This window comes from Podarcis cretensis (genome assembly GCF_951804945.1).
Source record: "Podarcis cretensis genome assembly, chromosome: Z".
NCBI lineage: Eukaryota > Metazoa > Chordata > Lepidosauria > Squamata > Lacertidae > Podarcis > Podarcis cretensis.
Genome location: NC_137184.1, coordinates 1,363,958 through 1,390,489, shown reverse-complemented (window position 1 = coordinate 1,390,489; position 26,532 = coordinate 1,363,958). Strand labels below are relative to the sequence as shown.

Here is a 26,532-nt window from a genome sequence, read left to right as displayed (position 1 = left end):
TTAAGGTGGACAAAATGTTTTATTTTACGGCATGCAAATACATGTCAAGTACTGCAAACTTTTTTTCTATTAATTCTCTCTCAAACACTGAAAAAAACCACGATTCGCTAAAGTCCGTGTCCAGCCCAAAAGCTAATTATCTTTTCACTTCAGTGCAACAGAAAAGACACGCACACAGACTTCACTCTGCTATTCAGGCTAAATCACAAAGCCCACGCCCATCACTCAAACTTCCCTCCCCAAAAATACAGACCGTACGGTCTAAGCTTTCCCATGTAAATCCTATTCCTATAACACAAAAGGGAAAAACAACAGAATTTGGAAATTGAAAACGGAACTAAATGGAATAGAATTCATTCCCCGCCCCAAATAGATCCCTTTTTTATTTTACAGATTTTTTTAAGTTAAATATTATTATTTTTAAATAGAAGCTGAGTATGCATCATTAAAAATGAGGCATTAAATCCACCGTAGCGATGGTGTCTGCTTTATTATACATGATGGGTGTACACCATCTTTTATTTCATTTACATTTCAATCGAACAATAGATTTGCAAAGAAAATGTCTAATACAGACGTAGAAATATTCACACTTCAGCTTCACAACCGGTTGTAGAATTGACAAACAGCCCTCTTTTCCCAAACTTTCTGGGCCAAGCAGGTTTATAAAATGTTAATCAACGCAACAATAAAAGAAAAAGTGGTGTTTTTCTTTTCCTTTTAACTTCCTGGGAAAAGAATATGTAGTATATAGTATAAATGCAGACAGCAGATACTGCAAGCTAAACCACAATACTTTGGAGTGGCTGTACAGAGTGTGTGTGCAGTACAAAGAAAAGCCACGCATGTTGTATCACAACTACAGTATAATCTATTTGTCTGCACAGATAAGGAAAATGCATGCATCCCCATGCCTTGGACTAAATAACCGAGGACTCTCTCTGGGTAAGCAGGTGGGATCTGTGCAAAAGTGTACTTCGCCCTGTTTTCTGGCACTCAGAAACACAGCCAGAATTGGTTTTATTTTTAATTCAAACTCTGTCAAGTATATAAAGTGTCCATTAAAAAGCTTCACAAAAGCCTGTGTGTGTGGTGGACAGGTATTTGCTCTCTCAGTTCTGGGGCTGGTGGGATGCTCACAGTTTTGGCTCACTCCACTCCAGCCACCCCACTCCACCCTTAAGCCTGGTAATATCGCTTTGCCAGCAAAGCACCGTGCTGCTGCCCTTCCTCAGAGCCAAGGAAGTGGCTGAGAGTTCAGGCAGGGGAAGAACAAGCCCCAGCAAAACACTGTGTCATGCCATGTTATTTGCAAATTCAGTCTCTAAATATAGAACTCCTAAATACAAAGGGCTTAAAAATAAACATCTCCCACAGGTAGTGAATGGCTGGCTATTGCCCCCTCCCCAAATAATATTGGGGTGCAGGTGCAAGCACTTAGATTGAACCCTTTGCAAAGCAGGCCAGGCTTAATCAAATACTGAGAAATGCCAGCCGCTCACAAAATTAGACATGAAAACTGCTCACCACAAGAAAACCCACAGCCAAGCCACATGGCGTTTTTGTTTGTAAATGAAGTTTATTTCACAACAGACCTGGCTTTCAAATTATCAAAAAAGAATGGAAGAAAGGATACTACCAGGACTTCTGTTCTGGCATGTGCCACAAACACTTTAGGCAAGCACTGTGTTCTACACTCCAACTGTCACCAGGTATTAATTTCGAACAGCGCATCCGGCAGGGACCAGTGGTCAAACCAGGCCTATCACAGACCTGCCACTCTTCCTTAGCAAAGGCCAGCAGCTTCTCTATGCAGCTCAAAGTCTCATCTACTATCACAATCAGCATTTGTTTCACATCTGAAGCTTGGCTACCCAAAGCACTGAGTCAAAACGAAGGGAGAGAGGAAATGCACATTATGAGGAAGCACAGCTGAAGTTTTTCTTGCTACCACAATTACACCCCCCCTCCAGTATGCGTGCCCCCAATCCCCCCTGCACCTGCCTACAAAAATGCCACCTGCTGGCAGAGGGCAGGAGCCACCCTCCTCTGCTCTCTCCGCCTGGCTCTCCTCTGGTTAGCCAAATATTCTAAAGACACAGCTGCAAAGCAGGCTATGGTGCTGATTCATCTCAGCACTCATCCTTCTGGCTGTCCCAAAGACAAGGGGTGCAGAGCTTCTTTGGGCCCCCCCACCACCAGGTGCTGCTGCAACACAACTCCCATCACCTATGACTATTCTTGGCCATGTTGCCTGGGGATGGTTGGTGGTGGCTGGGAGCCCAAGGGCATCCAAAGGATGTACCATAAGTTGACTGCTCCACACCCAGACAGGCTGGTTTGTACAAACTGCTTCAGAGGTGGACAACGCCCTGCCAGAACGATGCCATTTCCATGGCGAGAAAGTCCCAGCTGTTTCATTGAGCCTGCAATTCTCTGCGTTGAAGATTTAAAGTACAACCTTGGAGCAGAGGCTTCCTGACAGGTGTGTGGCCCTTTCTACAAAACTACTGTAGTGCAGGAGTTCTGGCTGCCTCTGCCAAAGAAGCACAAAGGCAGCTCGTTCCCAGTCCAGGTGGTAAAAGGACAGCAGAAATATGGTGGCTTTTAAAATTATGCGATGCCACTGGACAAGTGAACGAAGAACTGTAAACAATTTATGCCACGCCCCCTTCCCCAGCAGCACAACCAAGGTCTTACAATATATTCACCCTTGGATTGTATTGGCGCTGGGGGAGCTCCGGTTCACAGAGGGGCTATTTCCCTGAGGGCAAAAATGAGGATCTCTCAGACTTCTAATATTTGTCTATTTTTGCAATAAAATAGCAATTCATTTTCTTCCTCCTTAAAAAACACGTCACCTGCAGCACAGAAGATCTTATTGTTTAAATATCCATGTAAAAGAGAGAGAGAGGCTGTTTTGCATATATCTCTATATATCTGAAGTTACATATAGCGCAAAAAAACAACAACTTTTGGAAGCATTTCAAATGTAATATTTATATATACAAGATTTCCCAGCTGGATCAGAGAACACAATAACAACCCAAATGGCATTCCACACCAAAATCAGTTAATCTTAACAGTCACAAGTTTAAAGAAAATGGGTACTTTAGTCTCAAATCCCCAGCTGCCCTGTTTCTCTTGTTGCAGGAGTGAGGTGGCAACAGGAGGAGGGGACTGAGGAATTGTCCCATGAAATTAAGAGAAGGGATTTGGCTGACATATTATAAATAGCTCTTTGTGCCTTAGTATTAAATAAGTGGCCGGGGTCTTTCACAACATCACTGGAATTATATATATTATATAAATATATATAAACTAATGCTTGGATTTTTTTTTCAGATAATAATATTTACAACATAATTTTTTTCATGAACTTTCAAGTCAGCAGATATAAAATAAAAAAGGATGCAAGTCAGTATTGTAACCCTCAGAGAAATGCCTGTTTTTGCCCCACCCCTAATCCAGAAGTGTGCACGATATAGTTTCTTAAAAAAGGAAGTGAAAAGAAGCGGCCTGATCCTGCACACGGGGTGGCATCCCAAACAGTCACCAGCTCTGTTTTGCCAGTAGTAACATGATCGTCTCTTTTACAAGCCATTTGCTAGTGGGACGAGCCCTTGAGTACAGCATACCTGTGAAAATGTCACTTGGCTAAAATATCCCAGTACAATTCTCCAAGTAAACAACTTCACAGAAGTTAATTATCAAACACTGCAAAAGAAGAAGAAGAGGAGTAATGCAAAAATCAGAACTAGAAAGCCATAGAAGACAAATGAGGAAGGTGTTATCTTGCCAGCAAGCGTTCTTTTGCTCTACTACCTTCTGGGTGCCCTGAGTTTCTAAAGCAAGAAACTAAAAGAAAATACGGCTCAGAGCCCAAGAGGTGTGTGTTCTTATTTCAGGTGATGGCTCCCTACTTATGTTTCCTTAAAGTCACATTTTCAAAAAGACACATTTATTCGTTGTTCTGTACAAGCCGAACTAAAGCTATACCATTAAGTGTTCAAGGCCTTGTCGATAGTCAGTAATATAACCTAAACACTAAACTTCTCAGTAATGCTATAATCAAAACAACACAATGAATGTCAAAAGAACTGCTAATCACTTCTTATTTGAAAAGTACATCAATAGCATACTGTGTTGTCAAGTCAGTGCAAATGTGACAGAAAATGTTTCTTTTGCAGGGAACGGCTGATTGCTGAGGCTCTGGGGAGTGATCTGGCCGAAGGAGCTGCACAACTCGGAGCCCAGGGAACAAGTGCAGTGGGTTTTTGGCCTTATCCACACTTAGGCTTTACCCTGCTCTTTCTAGGCAGAGGTCTACGCTTTAACGAACTGCGTCGCAGCAGCTTTTTATGGGGGTTCTGCCCTAAGCTTTCCCTGTGAAAACCTGCTCTTCAAATATGAATCGGAGCAAACATCCATTTGGGTTTTCTGCAGATTGCTCCTTGCGCTTGCTGATCTTTAAAAAGCGGGGGTTTTGCAGAGAAAACTCCGGAGAGATTGTGCCTGGAAAGAGCAGAGGAAGGTGCCATACTTTTCCATGTATTAGACAAGGGGGCTTCTCAGAGACGGAAAAGTACGGTCAGTGTGGACAAGCCCGTTGTCGATGTAACAATTCTGCGTACAACTCAAGAGCAGGTAAAGAGACAGAAGATGTAAGCGCTAGGATGCAGGCACTTCGATTTTGCGCTCTATTATTTGTACACAGGCAAGTTGCTTGATATGTGGAAATACCAAGCTCCAAATCAGAAGAGGGGTGGGGTAGAGGAAATGAAGGGGGAGGGCCAGGCAGGAATATGCAAAGTGCTACACTACTGCATATAATGCAGTTGTGCAAAGATAAAAGGAAAAGGAAAAAGAAAAAGTGTATCAACCCTGAATTAAGTCTTATGCAAAGAGGATCCCCAGCCCACCTCTCTCTTTCTCACATGCTTATTTCATGCAAAGTTCCACAGCTGAAGAAACAAGCAACTGCAACCAGGTACAAGTTCCTCTCTCATGAAACAAAACAAGGCAAAACAAGTGAGTTCTATTCCCATGAGTCACTTCACCCCGAGGATCTGCTGGCTTCAATGAACTAACTTGCAAATTTATCAAGAGAGGCTGTCTCTCAACAAGAACGGCTCAGAAGGCGCCCTGGAATTTCCACAAACAAATTAAAAAGCTGCTCTTAAGCTTTTTACAAACCACTTGTGGAACGTGAACACCTGAGCCTAGCAAAGTGGTTTGTTTTCTCTTTTCTTTTTCCAGAATGCAAAGTTGAGAGGGGCCTGGTGTATCAAAGAGTCCACAGGAAACAAATCACCCCAATAGTATTTTCTTAAAAAATATATACATTATATAATATAGTGTAAATGCTGCCTTAGCATGATCACGAGCTTGAAAACATAACACCTCTCAGCTGTTAACCATTTTGCCATTTGCCACTGGCCTTAAAAAGTCACTTTTCCCTTCTGCCATGATGTGAGCTGCTGTGAGGCTATGGGCTGTCTTGAGAACGAGGCTGCCCACTCCAGAGGAGGAGGAAGCTGTGATGGGCAGGGACGTCCCCCCGCTCACAGAGGATGCCGTTGGCTGGCTGAAGCAGGTCATTGGCAGGGCTGCTTTCTGCTTCTCCCTGGTTATTTTTTTTGGGTGGGTGGAGGAGAGGGGAGAAGGGGGAAATAAACCCTGATCAGTATTTAAAATAGAACACAGGAATTTCAACATTCTCACAGCAATCCAAGGATGTAAAACGCAAGGGACAGTGAATTATCCCTGATAGTTTTGATACCCTAGTTGAGTTGTGTTTCTTCTTCTTTATTTTTATTACTTATCATGACAGATAATGAACAGATGGGTTCTGACAGAGTGGGGGGGGAGAAGCTGTGTTCATTAACCCTGACCTCTCACACTGCTAATAACCCAGAATTTGAAAGAGGGCCCGTGCCGCATCAGTAAATTCCTCTCCCTTCTCTGTGGAGCCACTGGTGTAACTCTGGAGCCTCTTGAGGGAAGCTAGCAGCACGGCAGTGACCAGAAACGCTGTAGCGCCATCAGTGCTCAGAGCCATTTCCTTTCTTCACTCATCACAGTGGCTGAAGGGCCACTGCAAATGAATGGGAGAGACTGGATTCTCAGCCTTGGAGGAGAGAAGGGGAGGAAGAGAAAAAGAGCCTTCTCTGTGTTGGTGCCCTCCATACATTTCGAACTACAACTTCTATCAATTGCCAGATTGCATAGGGCTGGTGGGAGCGACAGCCCCCAAAATATTGAAGGGCTTGGAGTGGGGGAAGTCTAAGGAGTAAGAAAGAAGAGACCAGGCAAGAGAAGGCCAGCATTCGGCAAGGAAGCATGGTGGATTTCTCCAATAAAAACACCACTGTGGTGCTTGAGACGGCTTTACTGGGTCAGAACAGCAGTGGCTGCTGGGGAACCCACAAAAGTGGAGTCCATGGGCCTACAAATCACACTGGCTTATATAGCCATCCCTTCGCCTTAGCTCTACACCAGCATAGAAATTAAGTCATGTTCTCAGAAGAAAAGCATGCCTGGATTATTGGAGCTGGATGCCTAATTCAGCAAGGAGAGCAGGGTGAGGATTTTCTAGCAGGCTAGCTCAAGAATGAGTTCTTCCTGCACAGAAATGATCAACACACTCTTTATATAATGCGAGAAAGCAGATTCTTTCCTCCACTTTTGTGAGTTTCCCAGCAGCCACTATTGTCCTGATCAGGTACAGCTACCTTAAACATTGCAGTGGTGCACTTATTGAATAAATGTGCCACAGACGACACAGGGGACACCAGGAGAGACAACAGAGGCTCTGTTTTGGGGCACAGAAAGCTTCTGTTTCCATCTGACACTCACAGAATAGCAAGGTCTTCACCTAAGGTGGGCCTCGCCTGCTGCCTGGGCTCTTTTGGAGGCTGCTCCAGAGGGTGGCCGTTCTCCAGAGCTGACCCGTTGAACAGATGGTCGTCCTGGTCGCCAATGCCAAGCTGCAGGCTCAGAATCTCCTGGAAGTGGAAGGACAGTGTTAGCCGTGTGGGAGTGGGGGGTGCTGCCTGTTAGATAATGAAGCTTAATTGGTTTACGACCCCAATTAGCTGCAGTTTATAGCGGTCCGGCACGCTCCTCAGCCAAGCTGCGCCGATCTGCGTCTCTCCGGTTTCGCCTTGCAGAGTAAAAACACAGCGGAAAAACTGTTGCTTCAGATCCATGCAAACACATCAAGCACTTGTGTGTCCATTTTATCAGTCTTTTATTACAGCAGAATATTTACATCTCAGCATTCCCCTGGGCTGCTAGCAGCCATGGCCACCGTCTCCTTCAGCTGCGGAGACGGAACGGTGAGGAAACGACTCCTCCCTCCTTTCGGGTCACGCAACAGGAATTGAGGGACGTCACACAGAACTCTTTAACCCTGTGAGTTCTGAAACCATTCACACTGCCAACCAGTCAGAACTCCCGCACAAATGATGGAGAAAGGTGAAGTGGAAATGGCCTTGCTGAGAAGGAGCTGAGAGGCTAGAGGGCAGACCCTAAAGCTCCCTGCCATAGCCACCAGGGATTCTTTGTGGCCAGTCCAAAATATAGGGGAGGGAGGGCCCAGGGCCCAGTGATAGGGGTATCTGCTCTGCACATAGAAGGTCCTGGGTCCTATCCTTCACCTCTACATTTAAAAGTGACTTAGGGAAGTGGGGCTGAGAAGACCCAGATCTGAACTGATGGAAAGCTGCTGCCACTCAGGGTAAACAGACTGGACCAGCAGTTTGACTCAAAAGTTCATGCAAGACACAATTCTACGGAATGGGGAATCAATACTCAGAATTTTATGAACATCTCAGTAACACTGCTGTGTCTGAACTGGGAGTCTGGCAAGGCTGGGATTCAACCAGAGTTTTGGTCTGTGATTATTTCATGCTTTACATGGAAACTTAATAGGAGGGCCACCAGCTCCGGATTTCTGGGATAGTACAGGATGCAAAGACACAGACACATAGGCATGTTCAGTGAATCAAGGAAACGGCAGTGTTCATGTACCTCAATTTGCTCTCCCTGCCCACCAAGCTCATCGGCATCGAGGGCTGACAGTTCCAGTTCAATGTCTCGGTCTGGCTTTGTGTCTGCACCGTCCTCCGGATAGTCAGACTAAGAAGCAGGATAGGAGTGGGGGGAAACAGACAAAGCACAATTGATTTAAAGAAAGGGAAAGAAAGGTATTTCTATGAGATCGCCTTACGGCCACTCAACCGCTTCAATCAGCAGAACCAGAACTGTTGTAGGTGCCACAGGCCACCAGCTCCACATTCAAAAGAACTTGATATTTTACTGTGCCAGCATGCACACCCTGAAACTCCCTCTAGGTGTTTTCACTGTACTCCATTACTGTTGTTTTTTGGGGTTTTTTTTACTGTTAAAAACAGTTGTGTTTAGGTAAGCCTGTCCAGATGTTTAGAAAACTGGTGTGAGTGTTACGGTAATCTGTTTTTAGTTTATTATTTCAGCTTTTCAAAAATCTTAAAATTGTTGTTAATTCTTCTTACTGATAATTTTATTTTTTCCCTTTTCCTTAGGCTGCTTTGATATGTGTGTGTGTGTTTACAATCAGGCGGCATGCAAATTTTACAAAATAAAATAAAAAAATAAAAGTTAGGGACCTGGCTCTTCCAAAATACCTAATGGTTAGGGGCTAAACTAAAAACAAACCAACCCATTTTGACAAGGTCTGGGTCCCCCTGTGTCAGCTATGTAAACAGAAGTACATTCATGCATATTTATGGAGAAGATATGTCGCAGATAGCTGAAGCCTTGACGATCAGTTCAGTGATTCAGTTACATGGCAGTGTCCCTCCTCCATTTCCCTTCTTACATGTGACTGACATATGCAACATGTAGCCACTCAACAGGTTTGGCTGAAGCTGATAAATGTCATTTTGTTATGCAACCAGAAAAACATTACTCAGAAAAAAGAAAGGGAGGGAGGGCAGTGCTCCAGAAGAAGGGCATGGTGTAGAGAGATACCGCCCCAATGGTAAATAAAGGAGAAGTAGTTGCTGTTCCTGTTTCCACAGAAAATGGGGAATCAGGCATACAAGAAACTGGAAGCTCATAGTGTGTCCCTCAGCTGCAGGCAGAAAGTGCTTCTGGATTACCTGTTATTGGTCATTCATCCTGATTTGTTTGGAAGGAAATTAGACAACGTTGGCTATTGTATGAGCATTCTCTCCTACTTGTTTGCAGGGAGGTTAGAGATGCCGTTGCATCAGGGCAGGTCTCACCCTACACTTTCCCAGTGCATTTTCGCATTCACTTTCCTTACTGAAAAAAGTATTGACATTTTGGGGAAGCCTGTCTGTTGCACAAGACCTTGCAGCCAACTATAACTGCATGACCTGGATTTGCCCATAAGTGGCAGGTCCTGCCCTGTTTTGCATCTGAAGTGACAAATGTATATGCTGCTGAATCAAACCCTAACTCAGCCACTGCTTTCCCCACTTGCTCTTGGGGGAGACCTGCCCCTTGAGAAAAAAAGGTGCCCCTCTAGGACCTTTGCAGGCTGGCCAAGGAAAAGAATGGGCACATTTCACACAATGCCATTTCCTTCTTACTGAAGTTGCCCCTTCCTTTTAAGTTTAGAGTAGCCAGGCTCACTCTCAGGCCAAAGACATTTGCGGAGCTGGAACACTTCTGGGCATTACATGGGAAGACAGAGAGTGATCAACTGGGATGTGTCCAGAGGAGAACGTGACAAAGATGGCGAGTCAGCTGGAGACCAAGGAAAGATGGAAGGCGCTGAGTATATGGAGGCTGGAGAACAGACAATGAAGTAGCAATGGGACAGCTATCTTCCAACAGCAGGAAAGGAGCAGCAGCCAGAATAAAACACTGACCCTCTTTAGAGACACTGGACCATCCCTGGAGGACCCTGAGCCCATCCACCACTGATTCACAGCAGCAGGCCTTGATGCTGGACTTCTGGGTGGGGTGGCAAGATTAAGCAGAGAACAAAACAAAAACAGGATTGGTGTGATTGGCTTTTGAACTAGGGAGGGGTGTGAGTTAGTTTTGAGTATTTATGTTTATCTACTAGATTTGTAGGAGGGAGTGTTTATATTATTTATTTATTGTGTTTATATCCCACCTTTTTCTCCAAGGAGCTCAAGGTGGGTCTCCCCTCCTCATTTGAGATAAGATTGGGCTGAGAGGCAGTGACTAGCTCACTGAAACCAAGTGAGTTTCATGGCTGAGTGAGGATTTGAACCCTGGTCTCCCAGATCCTAGTTCAATACTCTAACCACTATGCCACACTGGCTCTCAGCATTGCTCTGCTGCTCCTCTTTGTATTGCTAATGTTTTTTATTACTGCTATGCAGGAGGGCTGGTGTTCAGTTTGTGTTTTCCAAGTATGCTGTATGGAATATTTATGGGTTACATGATTCCCTAACCCCTTTTCTATTGTATACTACATTTATGCATATATTCGTTTTCTTTGCAAGTTGCTTGGAAACCCTTGGGTGGCAAGTGACTAGAAAGCTTAGGAAATCAAGAAACAACTGAAGGGCTGCCCCCAAGATCAGGGTTGGGGGGGGCTTCTTTCAGCCTGAGGGCTACCTCCCATTCTGGCCAAGTCTCCAGGGGTGAAATGCCAGTGGCAGTTGGGGGCAAGAAGCATAAGCAGGTGGATAAATTATTGTATTACCCTCAGAAAGGAGGCTAGTTTCTACACAGGCTCACCCCTGACAGATGACAAAGCAAGTTTGTTTTCTATTGCTCCAATGGGTTCAGATTACAAGAAAAAGTATTAAGACCAAACATTTGACAGAACTGTGGGATAACTAGCCTCATATAACTAACATGCTTAAGTCTAATTAATGCATGATGGGGTTAATGACATAGAGTAAACTGTCCTGCCAGGCTTAGCTAGGTCACTTCCCCTTACCTTGAGGAGTCAATAGATAACCAAGCATATTGTCCCCTTCCAGTCTACCTGAGCAGCTCAGCGTTTGAAGAGGTTTCAGCTGGTTGTTCCAGCTCAACCACATGGCTCTCACAAGCCACTTTTGAGTTTCTATACCAAAATTTTTAAAATTTAGGAATCATCATCACCGTCATTTATTTATACTCCACTCATCTGGCTGGGTTTCCCCAGCCACTCTGGGCGGCTCCCAACAGAATATTAAAAACACCAAACATTAAAAACTTCCCTAAACAGGGTTGCCTTCAGATGTATTCTAAAAGTCAGATAGTTGTTTATTTCCTTGACATCTGATGGGAGGGAGTTCCACAGGGCGAGCGCCACCACCGAGAAGGCCCTCTGCCTGGTTCCCTGTAACCTCACTTCTCACAGGGAAGGAACAGCCAGAAGGCCCTCGGAGCTGGACCACAGTATCCAGGCAGAATGATGGGGGTGGAGATGCTCCTTCAGGTGTTTTTACCACTTTGTGACTAAGACAAGTTTTGCTGCCTGTGCAACTTTCTGAAGCACATGAATCTGACCTTTAGAGAGATTGTAAGCAAACTGTTTTTAATTGACAAAATGTGTTGCCTTTTCCCTTGCAGGGGGAAGAGAAAAACTTTTGAAAGAAACTTTTAAGGGGACATTTTGGAACTCACTTGGAGGGGCATATTTTAAAGGTCTAACAGCCTATATTCCCATGCTTTACTCTGCTGCATACTTTGTGACTTTAAATCTCTTGCTGGGGTTCTCTCACCAAAGAGAACTTGCCCTAAACTTGGATCTTGGGCCTCTAGGAAATTATCATATACAGTGGTTTTTTTTCTGGTGGGATGCAGGGGTATGCATACCCCTAAACATTTTGTGAATCTTGGCATCATTGAGGGGCAGTATTTCAACATAAGCAGGTAAATGAGAGTACCCCTAAACATTTTTTTTAGAAAAAAAGCACTGCTCATATACATATACATATACAATCATACCTTGGGTTACAGACGCTTCAGGTTGCGTTTTTTTTTGGGGGGGGGGTTATGGACCCGCCGAAACCCGCAAGTACTGGAACGGGTTACTTCTGGGTTTTGGTGGCTGCGCATGAGCAGAAGCGCTAAATCGCACTTTGCACATGTGCAGAAGCGCCGAGTTGCAACCTACGTGCCGCTGCGGGTTGTAAATGTACATCCTGCATGAATCACATTCACAACCCGAGCGTCCACTGTACATATACATATGCATATACATATACATATACCAACAACAACAACTTCTTGATGGTACTGAGCTTCTCAGCAGGGTAACAGACTGCCTTCATTAGAAGAGCTTTTTAAAGCAGAAGTTGGACAGTCATGTATCAGGGAGATAGTAGCAGTGGTCTTCCTGCCTAGCAGCAGTAGGTTGGTCTAGATGACCGCTGATGTCTCCTTCCAGACTCTGTAATGAATTTACAGTGGTAACTTGGGTTACAAACTTAATTCATTCCGGAGGTCCATTCTTAATCTGAGGTACCACTTTAGCTAATGGGGCCTCCTGCTGCTGCCATGCGGCCACCACGCGATTTCCGTTCTCAACCTGGGGCAAAGTTCGCAACCCGAGGTACAACCTCCAGGTTAGTGGAGTTTGCAACCCAAAGTGTCTGTAACCCGAGGTACCACTGTATTGTAAAAGGGGTCCCTCCCTTCAGTATCTTCTCCACCCAGCTCAGCTACTTTTTTTACCTCGCCGTTTCTCAGATTGATTTCATTGCTTAGGAGGGTCAAAGAGAGGGGGCTTCCTTCTGCCAAGGAGCTCCATTTCTGCTGCGTGGCAAGTGCGTTGGCCTCTCTCTGAAGCAGCAACGAGTTACTTTTGGCCTACATGGAAGAATAACAGAGGAAATGGCAGGTTGGAAGCAACACTCATTCCATTCCTCCCTCCGCCCTGCAGCTCTTGGACTATGCTCAATAGACTGGCCGGCCCTCTGTAAATTCTCTATCCCCCCCAAATAATCCCAGAGCAGGAGGCAAAGTTGCCAGATCAGCCATACCTGCTGCAGTTCAATGCTCAGTAGATCTCCAGTGCTAGAATGCTTTCTTGGGGCAGACACATCTGTAAGGATGAACCGGTCCCTTGAAAGAGAAGGAAGGTTTAGAGGTTGCTCCCTGCACATTGCTTGGAAGCGTGACACGGGACCTCTGATGAAGAAGGAAACAGAGGGGGCTCTTCAGATGGGCCTGCCAGCCAGGGGTTTCCTTTCATCCTCAGAGCTTCTGAAGGTGCACAGAATGGTACAAGGATGAAAGGAAATTCCCAGCTGACTGGCCTGTCCCAGGATTCCCTCCTCTCTGCAGGAAAATGATGCCCAGCAAAGAGACAACTGAACCTCTCTCCCCCACCCTCAAATTGAACAGGCTGGTAGGAATAAGTCTGCACAGGGATCGCTGCAGAATGCCAGGGAAATGACTACAATGGGGTTTCAACACATCGTATTTCACGCAGGGCAAATGTTGTCAGAAAGCACCCTCATCCCAAGTCCAAGCCCAGTCCCCACGCACTGGCTCTGGCTAGGTGGTGCTCACTCCAGTCTACCGTCCTTTTATTTATTATTACATTTGCATCCTGGCTTTCCTGGAATGAGGTCCAGGTGCAATTGCTGGTTCTCTCCCTCCCCACATAATCCTTTTAAGGATGTAGCAAGAGCTCTGTTGGATTGGGACGGGGCGGGGGGCACCTAACCCAGCATCCTGTTCTCACAGTGGCCAACCAGGACCTGAGGGCAACAGCCACTCTCCCCATTTGTGTTCTCCAGCAACTGACATTCAGAGGCAGACTGCTTCCCACAGTGGAGGCAGAACACAAGACATCCTGACTAGCCACCAGGTATAGCTGCATCCTCAATCCTTGCAGCAACCCAGTGAGGTAGTTTAGGTTTAGAGAAGGTGGTTGGTGCAGTGAATGGTTGAATGGGGATTTCAATCCAGTCCTCCCAAGCCCCAGTCCAACCACTGAGGAGCTGTGAACTTAGCACTGACTGCCGTGGCCTGAAAACTCCTACTGCTTCCATGGGATTTGGCAAGGGATCTGGACATGCTGAGCTAAGGCAAGGTGCTGTGACCAGGATGGGCTCCCCAGATGCCCCCTTCGAGGAGCGCTCCCTCATTTACCGTTCTCTGAAAGGCGCTGATGAAGTAGAATCGGAATTGTAGGAGCTCCATCTGGAATCAATGGTGCTGACGTAAGGGGTGTAATCTGCAACAGGCGAAAGGTGCAAACTCCGCTCAGGCCAGAGAGAATCCTGTCCTCTGCCCACACCTGCCACCCTGGCACCCTCTTCTATATCGTTTCCAAGGCTCCCGACCAACCCAGCCCATACCTGACATGCTGACTGGCTTTGTAGCACTTCCTTGGGAAGCAGTAGCTTGAATTGGGTCTGTCGTGTGATAACCCGTGCGCGACGACCTGGAGATGGCGCCCCATTTGGAGATGATGGGCCCATCGCTGAACGGAATGATTGGGTCTTCCTCCTTTGCCCTTCTCTGGGTGTCGAAGAGGTGCACCCGCCTCTTCATGTCCCCACTGTCCAGATCCTGGAAAGCCCCACAAGAAAAGGAAAGCCCAGAGATAGAATCACAGAATAGTAGAGTTGGTAGGGGCCCAAAGGGTCACCCAGTTCAGTTTCCTGCAGTGCAGGATCTGGCATGCACATGGCCTGGTGTGGCAGGGAGGCTCATTCTTAGGCCCAGTGTAACATTTTGCACTCATAGGAACCCTTTTAGAAGCAGTTCCCTTCGAAATGTCATCTGGCAGGGCATCCAAATCACTTCTCACAATCCTTACAACAACCCTGTAAAGTGCTCAGGACAATATATTTTCCCTTATGCGGTAGACTGGGGGGGGGGGGAGCACTCGTGCATGTGGACATAAGATGAGGTTAAGGGAATCATGTTTTGGAAACTGGTTCTAAGAAAACCCACCACTGGCAGAGGGAGCAGCACCGGCTCTGAGCCTGGCTACCAAGCCGAATGGGCTCCAGAGGGGAAGCTGCCTTACCAGGAGCACAGCACCAGAATTGGCAATGACGTCCTTGGGCTCTGACTCAATGGCACTTATGCAGGAGCTGATGGTGCCACAGGACCAGGGAGAGTAATGGGAGAGGCGGTCGTCCTCGTACTTGGAGCTATGCTGGCTGGTGGCACTCTCGCAGAACTGCAGGGAAAGAAAGACACCAGGTAAGGTCTGTGCGGTGGGTTTTAATTGGTAGGAGAGACTATATTAATTGCAAATCATCCCTCCAGGTGCCCTTGTTTGTGGTTTGGATCAAGTTTCAAAACCCCTTGGCAGCACAATTAAAAGCATAGGAAATAGGCTGTAAAACCTTGGGGGGGGGGCGGGCTTACCCCTTCCTAACCCACTTAACAAAGCATCAGACAACAGCTTGTCAAGTAGGTTAAACAAAATATTTACTTGCTTTATAATCATGCACTGGTTCACAGCAATGGCAGCAGTAAAAAAACTATGCAGCCAAAATACTCGTTATTTACAGTATAACCAGCTTCAGGCTTGTGCCTGGAGTTGGAGCAAGTGGGGCCTGCCGGTCTCCCAACGCTGGTCAAAAGGAAGAGAGAGAGGAACAGGAAATGCCATATGTTCCTTCCTTTCCAGCAGAGGAGGGGAAATGACACCACACAGAGCCCTCTCTACCAATTTTATTTCTATGGTCTGGGTATCTGCCTATCAGCAATACAGCTCTGAGGATTTAGCCCCCTCTCACGCTAACTAGCAAGAACATGCATTTGTTAGATTTGGAGGCTGATCTCCCACAAGATCTTGACCAATCATCCCAAAGGCCTTTTGTGTATTTCCCATGTCAGCAGCAGAAACATGTGCACATTTGGGGACACTGTGCTGTACAGAGTAAGAGAAGAAAAAAGGAAAGCAATTTCCCTGCGATGAGGAGGTTGCAGAAAGGGAAGAGAAGGAAAAGGAAAAGGGAGGTGGGAACCAAGGATAAGTAAGAGCAACCTCGGGGTGCCTGCTGAAGTTTTGTTTCCACTAGGAGGGTGGCAGGTAGGCCTGATGTGGGAGGTTTATCTTTTTATCAGGCAGCCACCCTAACCAGTGACATAGGACTGCAACTTAATAAAACAAAGCCAATGGATTCAAAGTGCAAGAAAAAGGATTCTAACCAAACCTTAGGAAGAACTTTCTGGAGGTTAAGAGCTATTTGACAGTGGAACAGACTCCCTCAGAAGGTGATGTATTCTCCCTCATTGGAGGTTAGAAATCAGTGGTTGCACAGCCCCTTCCAATCCTGCAATTCTGTGATTATGAAAAATCTCCCCAAAACAGATAAATAGTCCTTTGCAAGTTGTTTAATCTCAATATTCTTCACCAATCTAAATACTGGCCCTGGTGCAAAATGCTATTAGCTTGTGGTGGGGAGTGGGGTGAGTAGAAGAGAAAGAGCTTGTAGCTGCCTTGTTCCCCTCCATGAAGTTAATGGGTGTATATGGTGGGGAAAGAGATTTGGAAAAGGAAAAGTGCCTGGGAGGATTAAATCACATCCCAGCTCTTCAAAGCAACCATGCAGGACTACAAATTATCAAAACAAAATTGTAGGAGATCCCAAGCCTCAGGACCATCATTGGCCATTAGACTACAGATGTGGGCTTCCAGGTGTTGCTGGAATCAAACTACCATCACTCCTGGCTGCTGGGGAGAGGAGAGCCTGGAGCCAAACCATATTTGGAGGGCCACAAGTTCCCCACAATGCCCTATGGAGCTAAATCCCAAGCCATCATGGGAAGCATCCACTTTCAGGCAGGACATGAGGGAGCATGTTCTGAAGCCCAGGAGAAAGGAGTGCCAAAGCATCTGGTGGAGCAGCTGTGCTTTCCCCCCACCCCCACCCCTGTAGCTCTCTGGTCCCTTACTTCTCGGCTGAAGTCCACGTTGAAGAGAGGGGAAGGAGGAGGAGGAGGAGACTGTGCGGCTGCAGGCAGAGTGGAGGAGGACACGAGAGGCGTTTTTGGTATGTGGCATGGGGCCCACTGCTCCGGCTTCCTCCGCAGTGGGTCGTCGTAAGTGGGTTTCAAGTGGCCACAAGGATCCTAGGAGAAAGGTGCCAGATCAGGACCGATTAACACCACATGGAACATCACAAGAGTTAGCCGCTCAAAGTCTTGTGTTACAAGAACACAGGAAGTTGCCTTGTATGGAGTCACACCTTTGGTCCACTCAGCTCAGCATTGTCTCTGCTGACTTGTGGCGGCTCTCCAGGGGAGGGGACATTCCCTGAACCTGGGGAGCCAAACCTGGGACCCTTTGCACGCAGGGCGGGTGCTCTGCCACATCAGCGGCAATGCAGAATTTTGTATTGTTTTATGCTATTTCATGGTCTGTTGTAAATATACTGTTGTGGGCCACCTTTATATTTTACATGAGTGGGTGTCACATAAACCTTTTAAATAAATAAATGTTCAGCTGGCAATGCAAGGAAGGCGTTAAGTTGGATCTCCTCCCACCATGCCCAAATTCCTCCTGATCTGAACCATGTGACGGCAGTTAAAATCAGAAATACACAGCATAAGCTGTCTTATACTGACCCAGACCACGGGTCCACCTAGCTCAGTACTGTCTACACTGACTGGCAGCAGGTTTCAGACCTAGAGATGCCACTGGGCAGTGAACCTGGGACCATCTGCATGCAAAGCAGATGCTCCACCACTCAGCTGCAACCTTTCCCCTACACACTTCTCTCTGATACTTCCCCCAAAGGAATTCACCAGCTGGCCAGGAGCTTGCTCTGATTAAACAAAAGACAGGCAATAGCAACTTCCCAAAAGGGGAAGCTAGCCTTGTATCCTGCCAGCCTACAACCCAGAAGTGTGCATGGATTCAAGTGTGGTACTGGGGTAAGGGATGTGAGGAGGAGGGTCACAAGGAGTCCTAACTGGCCCCTGCCCCAAGTGTTGGGTGCACTTGCTCTTGCTCCTTAGGTTTGCTTTGTTTCACCTCTGCCTTGTTTTATGCAGTATGGGAGTGCTCTTCAGCTCAGAGCCATAAACCATTTAAACAGAAAAAAATCAGGTTGCAGAAATGCCCCAAAGTTCTAAGACATCATCTCATTCGGCCTAGGGAGCTTCCAAAAAGGAAGCCACACAGGAGAGTAATTCATGCAGCAAGTTTAAGAGTCCCAGGCAAATAAAATGCGTCTCTGCCTGCAGGCAAAACGGCACCAGAGGCCCTTGAGGAGCTGGTTTGGGATATCTGAGAAGCCTCAGAGCAGTAAGGAACGAAGCTCCAGTCGCTAGTGGGGAACCTACCCTCAAGGAAGGCACCGTCCTCTGGTCAGCCGGCAACTGACAGGCCATGGAATGGTAGCTGTCCAAAGAGTTGTATCTCTCCCGCAGGAAGGACTGGTAGACAGTGGGGTGGACGACGTCCATGGGAGGCAAGGAGTTGCTCCGGATTATGTCATCCCTTGGGTACATCTGCGGCCGCCAGATCCGCCGGCTGTCGTAGAGCGGGGCATACATCCCAGACGGGACTGGCCCATAGGGCTGTGGTGGCGGCGGTGGCTGGTAAGGAGAGCTCAATCTGTCCCGAGGGGGGAATGCGCTGTAATGGTCACCATATGGCACAGAAGCAGATGGGAGGGCGGATTCAGGAACATTGCTGGGCCTCACAAAGCGAGGGAGGCAAGGGGCCACACCAGCTGGAACTGTCGGTGGTGCTGGGTAGTATCCTATGGAACAAGAGACACTTGCTGAGCTTGGCCTATCATCTAGAACTTCACATTATTCTAGAGCCAGTCTGCACATGCAGCAGAATTAGGAAGTAGGGTGGACTGCACCATGTTCAGGTCCATTTTGAATGCTTCCCCAGGCAAAAATGAATAACAATAATGATATCCCCACAAGGAGAAAACTGGCACAGCAGGGAGCAAGACTAGGCTACAACTTCGCTAGTGTTCTACTTGCAGGGATATGTTTTATTTTAAAATTAGCTTCCATGCATCCACCTGAAGCCTGCAATGGTACAGATAATTCTATCACCTTGCTTTTGCTGCATGCATTGACCAGGTCTTCTTAGCTGCCAGAGCTTAGCTGAACAGAACTTACTTGGCTGCATAAAAACCACTCCTCCCCTCAGAATATAAGCCCAATAATAATTTCTCCTCTCTGTACACATTTAAATGGACCAGAAATATTCTCTTCTTTATATGCCACAATGTAGACTGACATAAGGCAGCTGCTGTCAGTGGAGTAAGGCTATTGGTAGAAATAATTAAGAGAAATCAAAAGTCAATGAGCTATATGAATTTTACAACATATTGCTGCTAAAGTTGGGGGAGAGGGGGTCATTTCTCATCATGGTTCCCACTCACCCACAAAGCCTTCATTAGTCTCCACTGCCATTAACTACAGAACAATAATGGTTGCTACTGTTAACTGCCACTTACAGTCACCTGTCTTGGAGGCCTGTGATCATGCACAAAGGTAAGCTATAAATGTTAAAAATAAATCAACAGCTTTGTGGCACCTACACATTAACAAAATGGCATAATGTTTTCTATGCTACAAGCGTGTATAGAAGTAGTTTGGAGGAGGGGTGGGTGAGGGTGAGATCTGAACAGTACAGATGCTGCTTGTACAATTTTTGTGCAATTTTTGTGTGAATGACCACTGTTAATAATTATCATTGTCTACTTTTCTGAATTTCATTTACCTCTGACCTCATTGATGAAAACCCCCCACCTCCTCAACGTGCAAGCAGAATAACATTTCATTTTCCCCATCTACAAAGCCTGGTGACAAAGCCTGAGACCCTTTGTTGATTTTGATGTGATATACCAAAACGGCTACCTCTCTGGTAACTGTTTAATAAATACCCGATTAATCAATTTACAGCACAATTCTGTGCATGTTTACTCAGAAGTAAATTCCACTATGTTTAGTGGGGTTTAGTCCCAGGTAAGTGTCCTAAGAATTGCAGCCTAAATCTGCATATGGGTATATAAAATATTTCCAAAAGAGGATGGGGGAAGAAGAGGAGTCAGTTTTGTTTGCAGATAGCATATCACACATGTAATAACAACAACAACAAAACAACAACAACAACAATAATTTATTTGTACCCCGCCAATCTGGCTGGGTTTCCACAGCCACTCTGGGCAACTCCCAATCGAGTGTTAAAAACAATAAGCATTAAATACGAAAAACTTCCCTAAACAGGGCTGCCTTCAGATGTCTTTTAAAAATAGGATAGCTTCTTATTTCCTTGACATCTGCTGGGAGGGCATTCCACGGGGTGGGTGCCACCACCAAGAAGGCCCTCAGTTACATGTTACCTGCGCTGCATCTTCTTTCTCCCATGCAAGCAAAGGGAATGCCCTTTTTAAGGTGCCTGCATCTCTTTGTAATATAGGTAAAGGTAAAGGTACCCCTGCCCGTACGGGCCAGTCTTGCCAGACTCTGGGGTTGTGCGCCCATCTCACTTAAGAGGCCAGGGGCCAGCGCTGTCCGGAGACACTTCTGGGTCACGTGGCCAGCGTGACGAAGCTGCTCTGGCCAGAGTCAGAGCCAGAGCCGCACACGGAAACGCCGTTTACCTTCCCGCTGGTAAGCGGTCCCTATTTATCTACTTGTACCCGGAGGTGCTTTCGAACTGCTAGGTTGGCAGGCGCTGGGACCGAGCAGCGGGAGCGCACCCCGCCGCAGGGATTCGAACCGCCGACCTTTCGATCGGCAAGCCCTAGGCGCTGAGGCTTTAACCCACAGCGCCACCTGCGTCCTCTTTGTAATATACAGTTGTATTAAAGAACAATAAATCTGCCACTCAATATTTATTAGGAAGCACATTTTCAGTTGATGTTTTGAAACCAATCCATCTAGGCCAACTTTCCCCAGGTGCCCTCCAGAGTTGTTTTGGACTACAACTCCCATCAGCCCCAGCCGGCATCGCCAGGCTGGAAGAGACATTACAGTCATGAGCTGGGGCATCATACTGAGGAAGCTTGAGCTACACACTGTGTGAAAAAGTCCTTTCTGTCCTGAATCTTCCACCATTCTGCTTCACTGGATGACTCCACTAGGTTCTAGTATTATGAGAGGGGGAGAGGGGGAGAAAAACATCTCTCTAGACACACCACACATAATTTTATACACACAGCGATAAAAGTCCTACTCCACCAATGTGGGCCACCACTGAAAGCATGAGGGAAGAGGACTGTCCCTACTTGGGGCCTAACGGACAGCAGGTCCAATGGCCAGTTCCCTCTGAAGGTCCATGATCCAGAGGTGGCCACAGAAAAGGCCAAGTCTGCTTGAGTGCCCTGTCAGTGACTCACCTGCTTGCGGGTACTGCTGGGGTTCATAGGAGAGGTGGGTTCTGGGATCTTGAAAATACTGGAGGCTGTCGGAGTGAGGCGGGTAGACAGGCATTCGAGCAGCAAATGGGCCAGCTTGGGGCGTGATGGAGTTCATCTCTGTGCCCACAGGAGGAGGAGGAGGCGGAGGAGGAGGCCCTGCTGAGGTAGCTGCCACCTGACTGACAGGAGTCTTCGAAAGGGAACCAATTTTGCTGGAAGAAATTCAGAAAGAGAGAGATTAAATTTAGGCTGTCTCTTGGATTATAGAAATCTTGGGGTAACTTTTTAAATTTAGGCATGTAGACAAAACCTCTAATGCTGGTTTTAAAAAGCATTCCCTCTTTGCTTCCAGTCACGGCAGGGATGGGGAGCTTGGGGCCTTCCAGATGTTGCTGGACCCCCAATTCCCACCATTCCTGGCTACTGACCAGGCTGGCTGCACACATCACAGCAGGGGCCTTTTTGAGAAGAGGAATTGCCTCCTGCATGGAAAAACAAGGTCCATCTTGATCAGTACTGTCTACACTGACTGGCAGCACCGGCTCTCCAGGATTTCAGGCAAGGAGCCTCTCCCTGCCCTACCTGGCGATGCCACTGGGGACTGAACCCGGAACCCTCTGCTTGCAAGAAAGATGTTCTGCCACTGAGCTATGTTCCTTCTTCCAAGCATGGCACATACTTTTCAGAGAGAGGGTCTGCCAAGGAGCCCGGGGTGTTCTGTCCATTGGCTCCAGCTTTCCCCGCTTTCTTCACGTTCTCCAACACCATCATGGACGAGGGGTCAGCACAACGTGGGATCAGCTGGGGGCTGCCGCTCTCCAGGCTCACAATGCCGTTAGTGCTCTGTGCCATCTTCCCAGAGCTCTCCGCGCTTCCCATGATGGAAATGATGCTTCCTGTTGTGGTGGAGACTGCGCTGGTGACACTGGCTTTGCCTAGCAGGGGGAAGGTTCTCACTGTGGCACTGATCTTCTTGTTCCTCAGCCGATACCTGTGGTTGCAATAAAGCAGCACGCATGTGAATTTAGGGGACATTTCCCTTCAAAATTACAGGAAGGGCTTTATTATGCCAGCTTCGCCGTTTCCTTCGTTTGGTGCTGGTATGTTATTTTTAGTATAAACAAGACTTCGTTTTTGTTTCTACACACACCCCTTTTAATTGTTTTCCAAGATAAGGAGGGGAGGAAAAGGAAAACACACATTCTGCGATCAAATCAGAAACAGGGACGGCTTCTGAAATTCTGGGGCTGTCCCTGGAAAATTGGGATACTTGGAAAGCATGCATATGTCTTTTTTAAAAAAATATTATTAATTTTCTTTTCTCTCATTACAAATATAACATACAGCTTACATCACATCTCTCCCTCCCCTCTTTTGGACTTCCCTCACTTTCCATTTTTGATTTATTAACCTCATTCATATATTCTGCTATTTTCTACAAATATCGTATTTTTCCTTTTATTACATTACCTGTTCCCTATCCATAAAGTTGTGAATGTTTAGTTAAATCCTACCATCAGGTCAATATTCTTTCTTTCTTTCTGCAAATATAATATAAAAGTTTCCCACTCTTTTTCAAAATCCCTATTGTCCTTTCCCCGAAGTCTGTGTGTCAGCTTCGCCAATTCCGGAAGGCATGCATATTGAGAACAGCTTCCACATTTGTATGGGCCTCAGCTCGCTCAGAAAAGCCCGTTTATTATTTCTTAAATTGGAACTGTGTGGTAGAAAGGCTGGCGCCTTCATTGTACATCTTTAGGCATCAGGTGAAAATGGTCTTCGACCAGGCCTTTGGCTGACAGACATCCAATGCCCTTTTAAACATGTTGTGGGAGGCGGGGATTATTATTGGTTTGTTATTATTGTTATTATGCATTTTGTGGGGGTTTTCTTGTATTTTTATGTTGTGACCCATTTTGAGATCTATGGATGGATATACAAATTTAATAAACAAATAGACGGTGATGGTGATAAATTGGATAGGGCTTGCCACAGCATCCGAAGATGTTCCAGGAGCAGTCACACCAAAGGGAGACTGGACATCAGGGAGCCATCCCCAAAGCTAGATCCTTTTGAGTTGTCCTGAAGGAAGGGTCACTGCCAAGACTTCCCTCCTCTGCCCCACAGTTCTCTGGCTCTAGCTCCATCCCCCTTCCAAATCTGAGCAAGGGGAGCTCCTATTCAAATTAGAGGCAGATGACTGTTTCTGAAAGAGCCAAAAGTAATTTGAGAAAGGTTTCACCGTTACACCTGGTGTTTTTTTTGTGTTTTTTAACTGGTTTATTTATTTACATTTCAAAAAAATAATCCATTAGTAGTTAATTCAATTTTTGAAATGATAGAAAATTGTAAAATTGCTTATTTAAAGCCTTTTCACTATTAATAATTCATGCTGTGGCATCTTTTGCATTACCTTGTAAGACTCTTGCTGTGTAATAAGCTTGTTGGATAATCTTTATCATTATTGATTGACTGTCTCTCATGGTATGTTAAGTATGCTGAATAGAATTTATTCAGCCTCGTGATTTAAAAAAAAAATTGCTGCCACTTTTCAGTTTGTTTTTAGCTAAGCTATCTTTGTCAGTGCCAAAACTTTTTGTCCAAATTCACTTACGGTGCATTCTTCAATGCAGGAAAATAACATACTGTGCAGATAAGGAATTCGATGGAAACCCAGTTGATTAGATAGCAAAGGAAGTAATGTTAGTATCCTAAACTTATGAGATAAATGAAGATGAGATTGAAAACTTTGGAAAGCTTGCTATCATTTAAAGAAGTTCATGATTTAGCTAGGCCAAATACTTTTTTTGCAGGGGGAGGCATTGTCAAAGGAAGGGACGTCAACAAATTTACATGAAATATGAGGGTGGTATCCAGCTAAATAGACCTGCTATCGCAAGTGTAGAAAACCTTTGTCCCTCCAGATGTTGCTGAACCACAACTCCCATCATCCCCCCAACTGATGGTCAGTAGCCAGAGATGATGGGAGTTGTAGTTGAGCAACTTCTGGAGGGCCAAATGTTCCCTCCACCAAGCGTACCTGCCATCTTAAAGGCAAAAGAGATCAGGAATTACTCTCACACTGAGATGTTGGCATCTCCACCCTGAGAGGAGGCCTCTCAGGATGGAACAAGAGGCCAGGGAGAGAGGCAGGAATGGGGGAACTACAACTGCTGTTGGATGACAACCCACTCCCATCTTCCCTGGTCTGGAGGTCAATGGGAGTGGAGTCCAACAACACCTGAATGACTGCAGGCTGCCCACCCCAGCATTAAGGGAAAGCTCTGTGTAGGAAAATAAAATTAAAAAAGGGATTTAAAGACTAAAGAAAATTGAAATGCATGTGAAAAGGGCTAAGTGAAGTGAAGGTTTTGTCTGCAAGGAAACTGTGAGAAAAGGACGGGACCTGTATGTAGAAGCTACTGCTACAATGGTTAAAGACAAAGAAAGGAGTGGAAAATAAGAAAGTTGCTGTGCCTTGAGATTAAGCTAGCAGAAGCCAGTATGAGGAAGTGCTGCCATATATGGACACAGCCACCCCTTTGCTTGTAAACCTATAAATGCTTGTGGTTTTATACATACATACATACATACATACATATATATGGGTGTTACCTCTCAACTACCTGCTGGTTGAGGTTGTGTCGCACTGGGCTTACAACACCTACGTAAATGTCCTGTTTGCCTGGCAGTTGGAGTCTGGATCTTATTGGCCATCCAGGCTGAATCCACAGGGTATTATTGAACTGCAGTATTTCCCCACCCACCCACTTCCACCTTCCTTGGTCTGGGGCCAAAGGGAGCTGGAGTCCAATGACACCTGGAGGGCAGCAGGCTGCCCATCCCTGCATTCAGGGAACGCTGCGCATCAAGCCTCTGTTGCAGCGCATCCACCAGCTGAGGGAGAGTTCCTGCTCCTCCCCCACTTCCCAGTACTTACTTCTCCAGCTCTTCCTGAGAGTGAGCGAAAGTGCAGTTGGTCCCTCGCGGACACCCGCCTTGCTGTCGCAGGTCACGGCACATGCTTGTTTTGTATTTGCTATTTGGTTGCAGCTTTCAAAACGACAGAGGGAGAGAGGGAGGGAAAACATCGCATTACATAAACCAAGCCTGGATTAAATCCCCACCAGAGTTGTTGCTGACCCCACTAGAATGAGAGAACCGAATTTGCAAGAATTTCGCCTCACTGACAGCTGTGCTGGGTTCTGTACTCACCATAAAATCGAAGAATTGTAGGTTTGGAAGGGACCTTGAGGGCCACCTAGTCCAACCCTATGCAAAGAATCCCTGAGATGTGACCACCCAACTGCTGCTTAAAAGCCTCCAATGAAGGAGAACCCACCGCCTTCCGAGGGAGACCGTTCCACTGTCGAACAGCTCCTACGGTTAGAAAGCTCTTCCTGGTTTTTAGTTGGAATCTGCTAGTCAGTTAAGCATGACAACTTTCATAGTTCTGTTAGCTCAACACACAACCGTGCTGAGAGAACATAAGAAGAGCCATGAGCAGTGGCCCATCTAAGTCCAGCATCCTGTTCTCACAGTGGCCAACCAGAAGCTTGTGGGAAACTCGCAAGCAGAACAGGCGCACTCCCTTTCTCACCCTGCGGCTTCAAGCCACTTTATTTGGAAGCCTTACTGCCTCCAACCAGGAGGTGTTAACAATATGCCAGGGAGAATCAGAAAGGAGAACCAACCAGGAGAGTCACTGCCTGCCTCTGGCTCCTGCCCTAGAAAAGCCCACAAGTGCCAACCCCCAGGAATCCAAGAAACAAGCAGCAAGCTACTTCCAAGCAGTTAAAACAAACCCCCAGCAACTATCCCTATGGGAAGCCCCAAAGCCCTATCTGGCCCACGGATCATTGGTTCCTTTCTTTTCTTTCTTGTTATGTTTTTTTTCATATATATTTTTTTAATTCTACATTTATTCTTATACCAAAAAAGTTAGCTAGAACAGATAAACACTATTACACCATTCTCTTTTGTTGTTGTTGTTGTTCTAATTCTTGTGGGCCAAAGAGGATCCTATAGTGTTGCAGATTTATGCTGATCGTAAAAATGGAATGACACATAGTCCATGCTTAATACTTTGGTTCCTAAGAGCAGTTAGCCAGATGCCTCTGGCCACCCGTAAGAAAGGCACAAGCACCACCTCTTTACCGCCAACCCCCAGGAATTCAGAAGAGTCATGCAAGCAGGTGGGCATTCCTAGATTAGATAAATTCTAATGCTTAGACTCTAC

General features: G+C 46.2%; 1 protein-coding gene across 4 annotated transcripts in view; it reads right to left on the bottom strand.

The window, feature by feature from the left end:
- Window positions 1–26,532, bottom strand: part of RC3H2 (ring finger and CCCH-type domains 2) — a 54,644-nt gene continuing 28,112 nt past the window's right edge. For 3 of the 4 annotated variants that reach the window (XM_079961950.1, XM_079961952.1, XM_079961951.1), the window contains 13 exons: window positions 25,234–25,346; window positions 21,973–22,284; window positions 21,273–21,505; window positions 18,247–18,668; window positions 16,855–17,031; window positions 14,972–15,127; window positions 14,295–14,508; window positions 14,086–14,170; window positions 12,969–13,050; window positions 12,661–12,795; window positions 8,035–8,142; window positions 6,859–7,007; window positions 1–5,626 (listed from right to left, as the gene is read on the bottom strand). In XM_079961950.1, the coding sequence (XP_079818076.1) occupies window positions 5,407–5,626; window positions 6,859–7,007; window positions 8,035–8,142; window positions 12,661–12,795; window positions 12,969–13,050; window positions 14,086–14,170; window positions 14,295–14,508; window positions 14,972–15,127; window positions 16,855–17,031; window positions 18,247–18,668; window positions 21,273–21,505; window positions 21,973–22,284; window positions 25,234–25,346 (2,406 nt within the window). In that variant the 3' untranslated portion in view covers window positions 1–5,406. The remainder of the gene's footprint in view (window positions 5,627–6,858; window positions 7,008–8,034; window positions 8,143–12,660; window positions 12,796–12,968; window positions 13,051–14,085; window positions 14,171–14,294; window positions 14,509–14,971; window positions 15,128–16,854; window positions 17,032–18,246; window positions 18,669–21,272; window positions 21,506–21,972; window positions 22,285–25,233; window positions 25,347–26,532) is intronic. The other variant, XM_079961953.1, reaches the window with a different exon arrangement.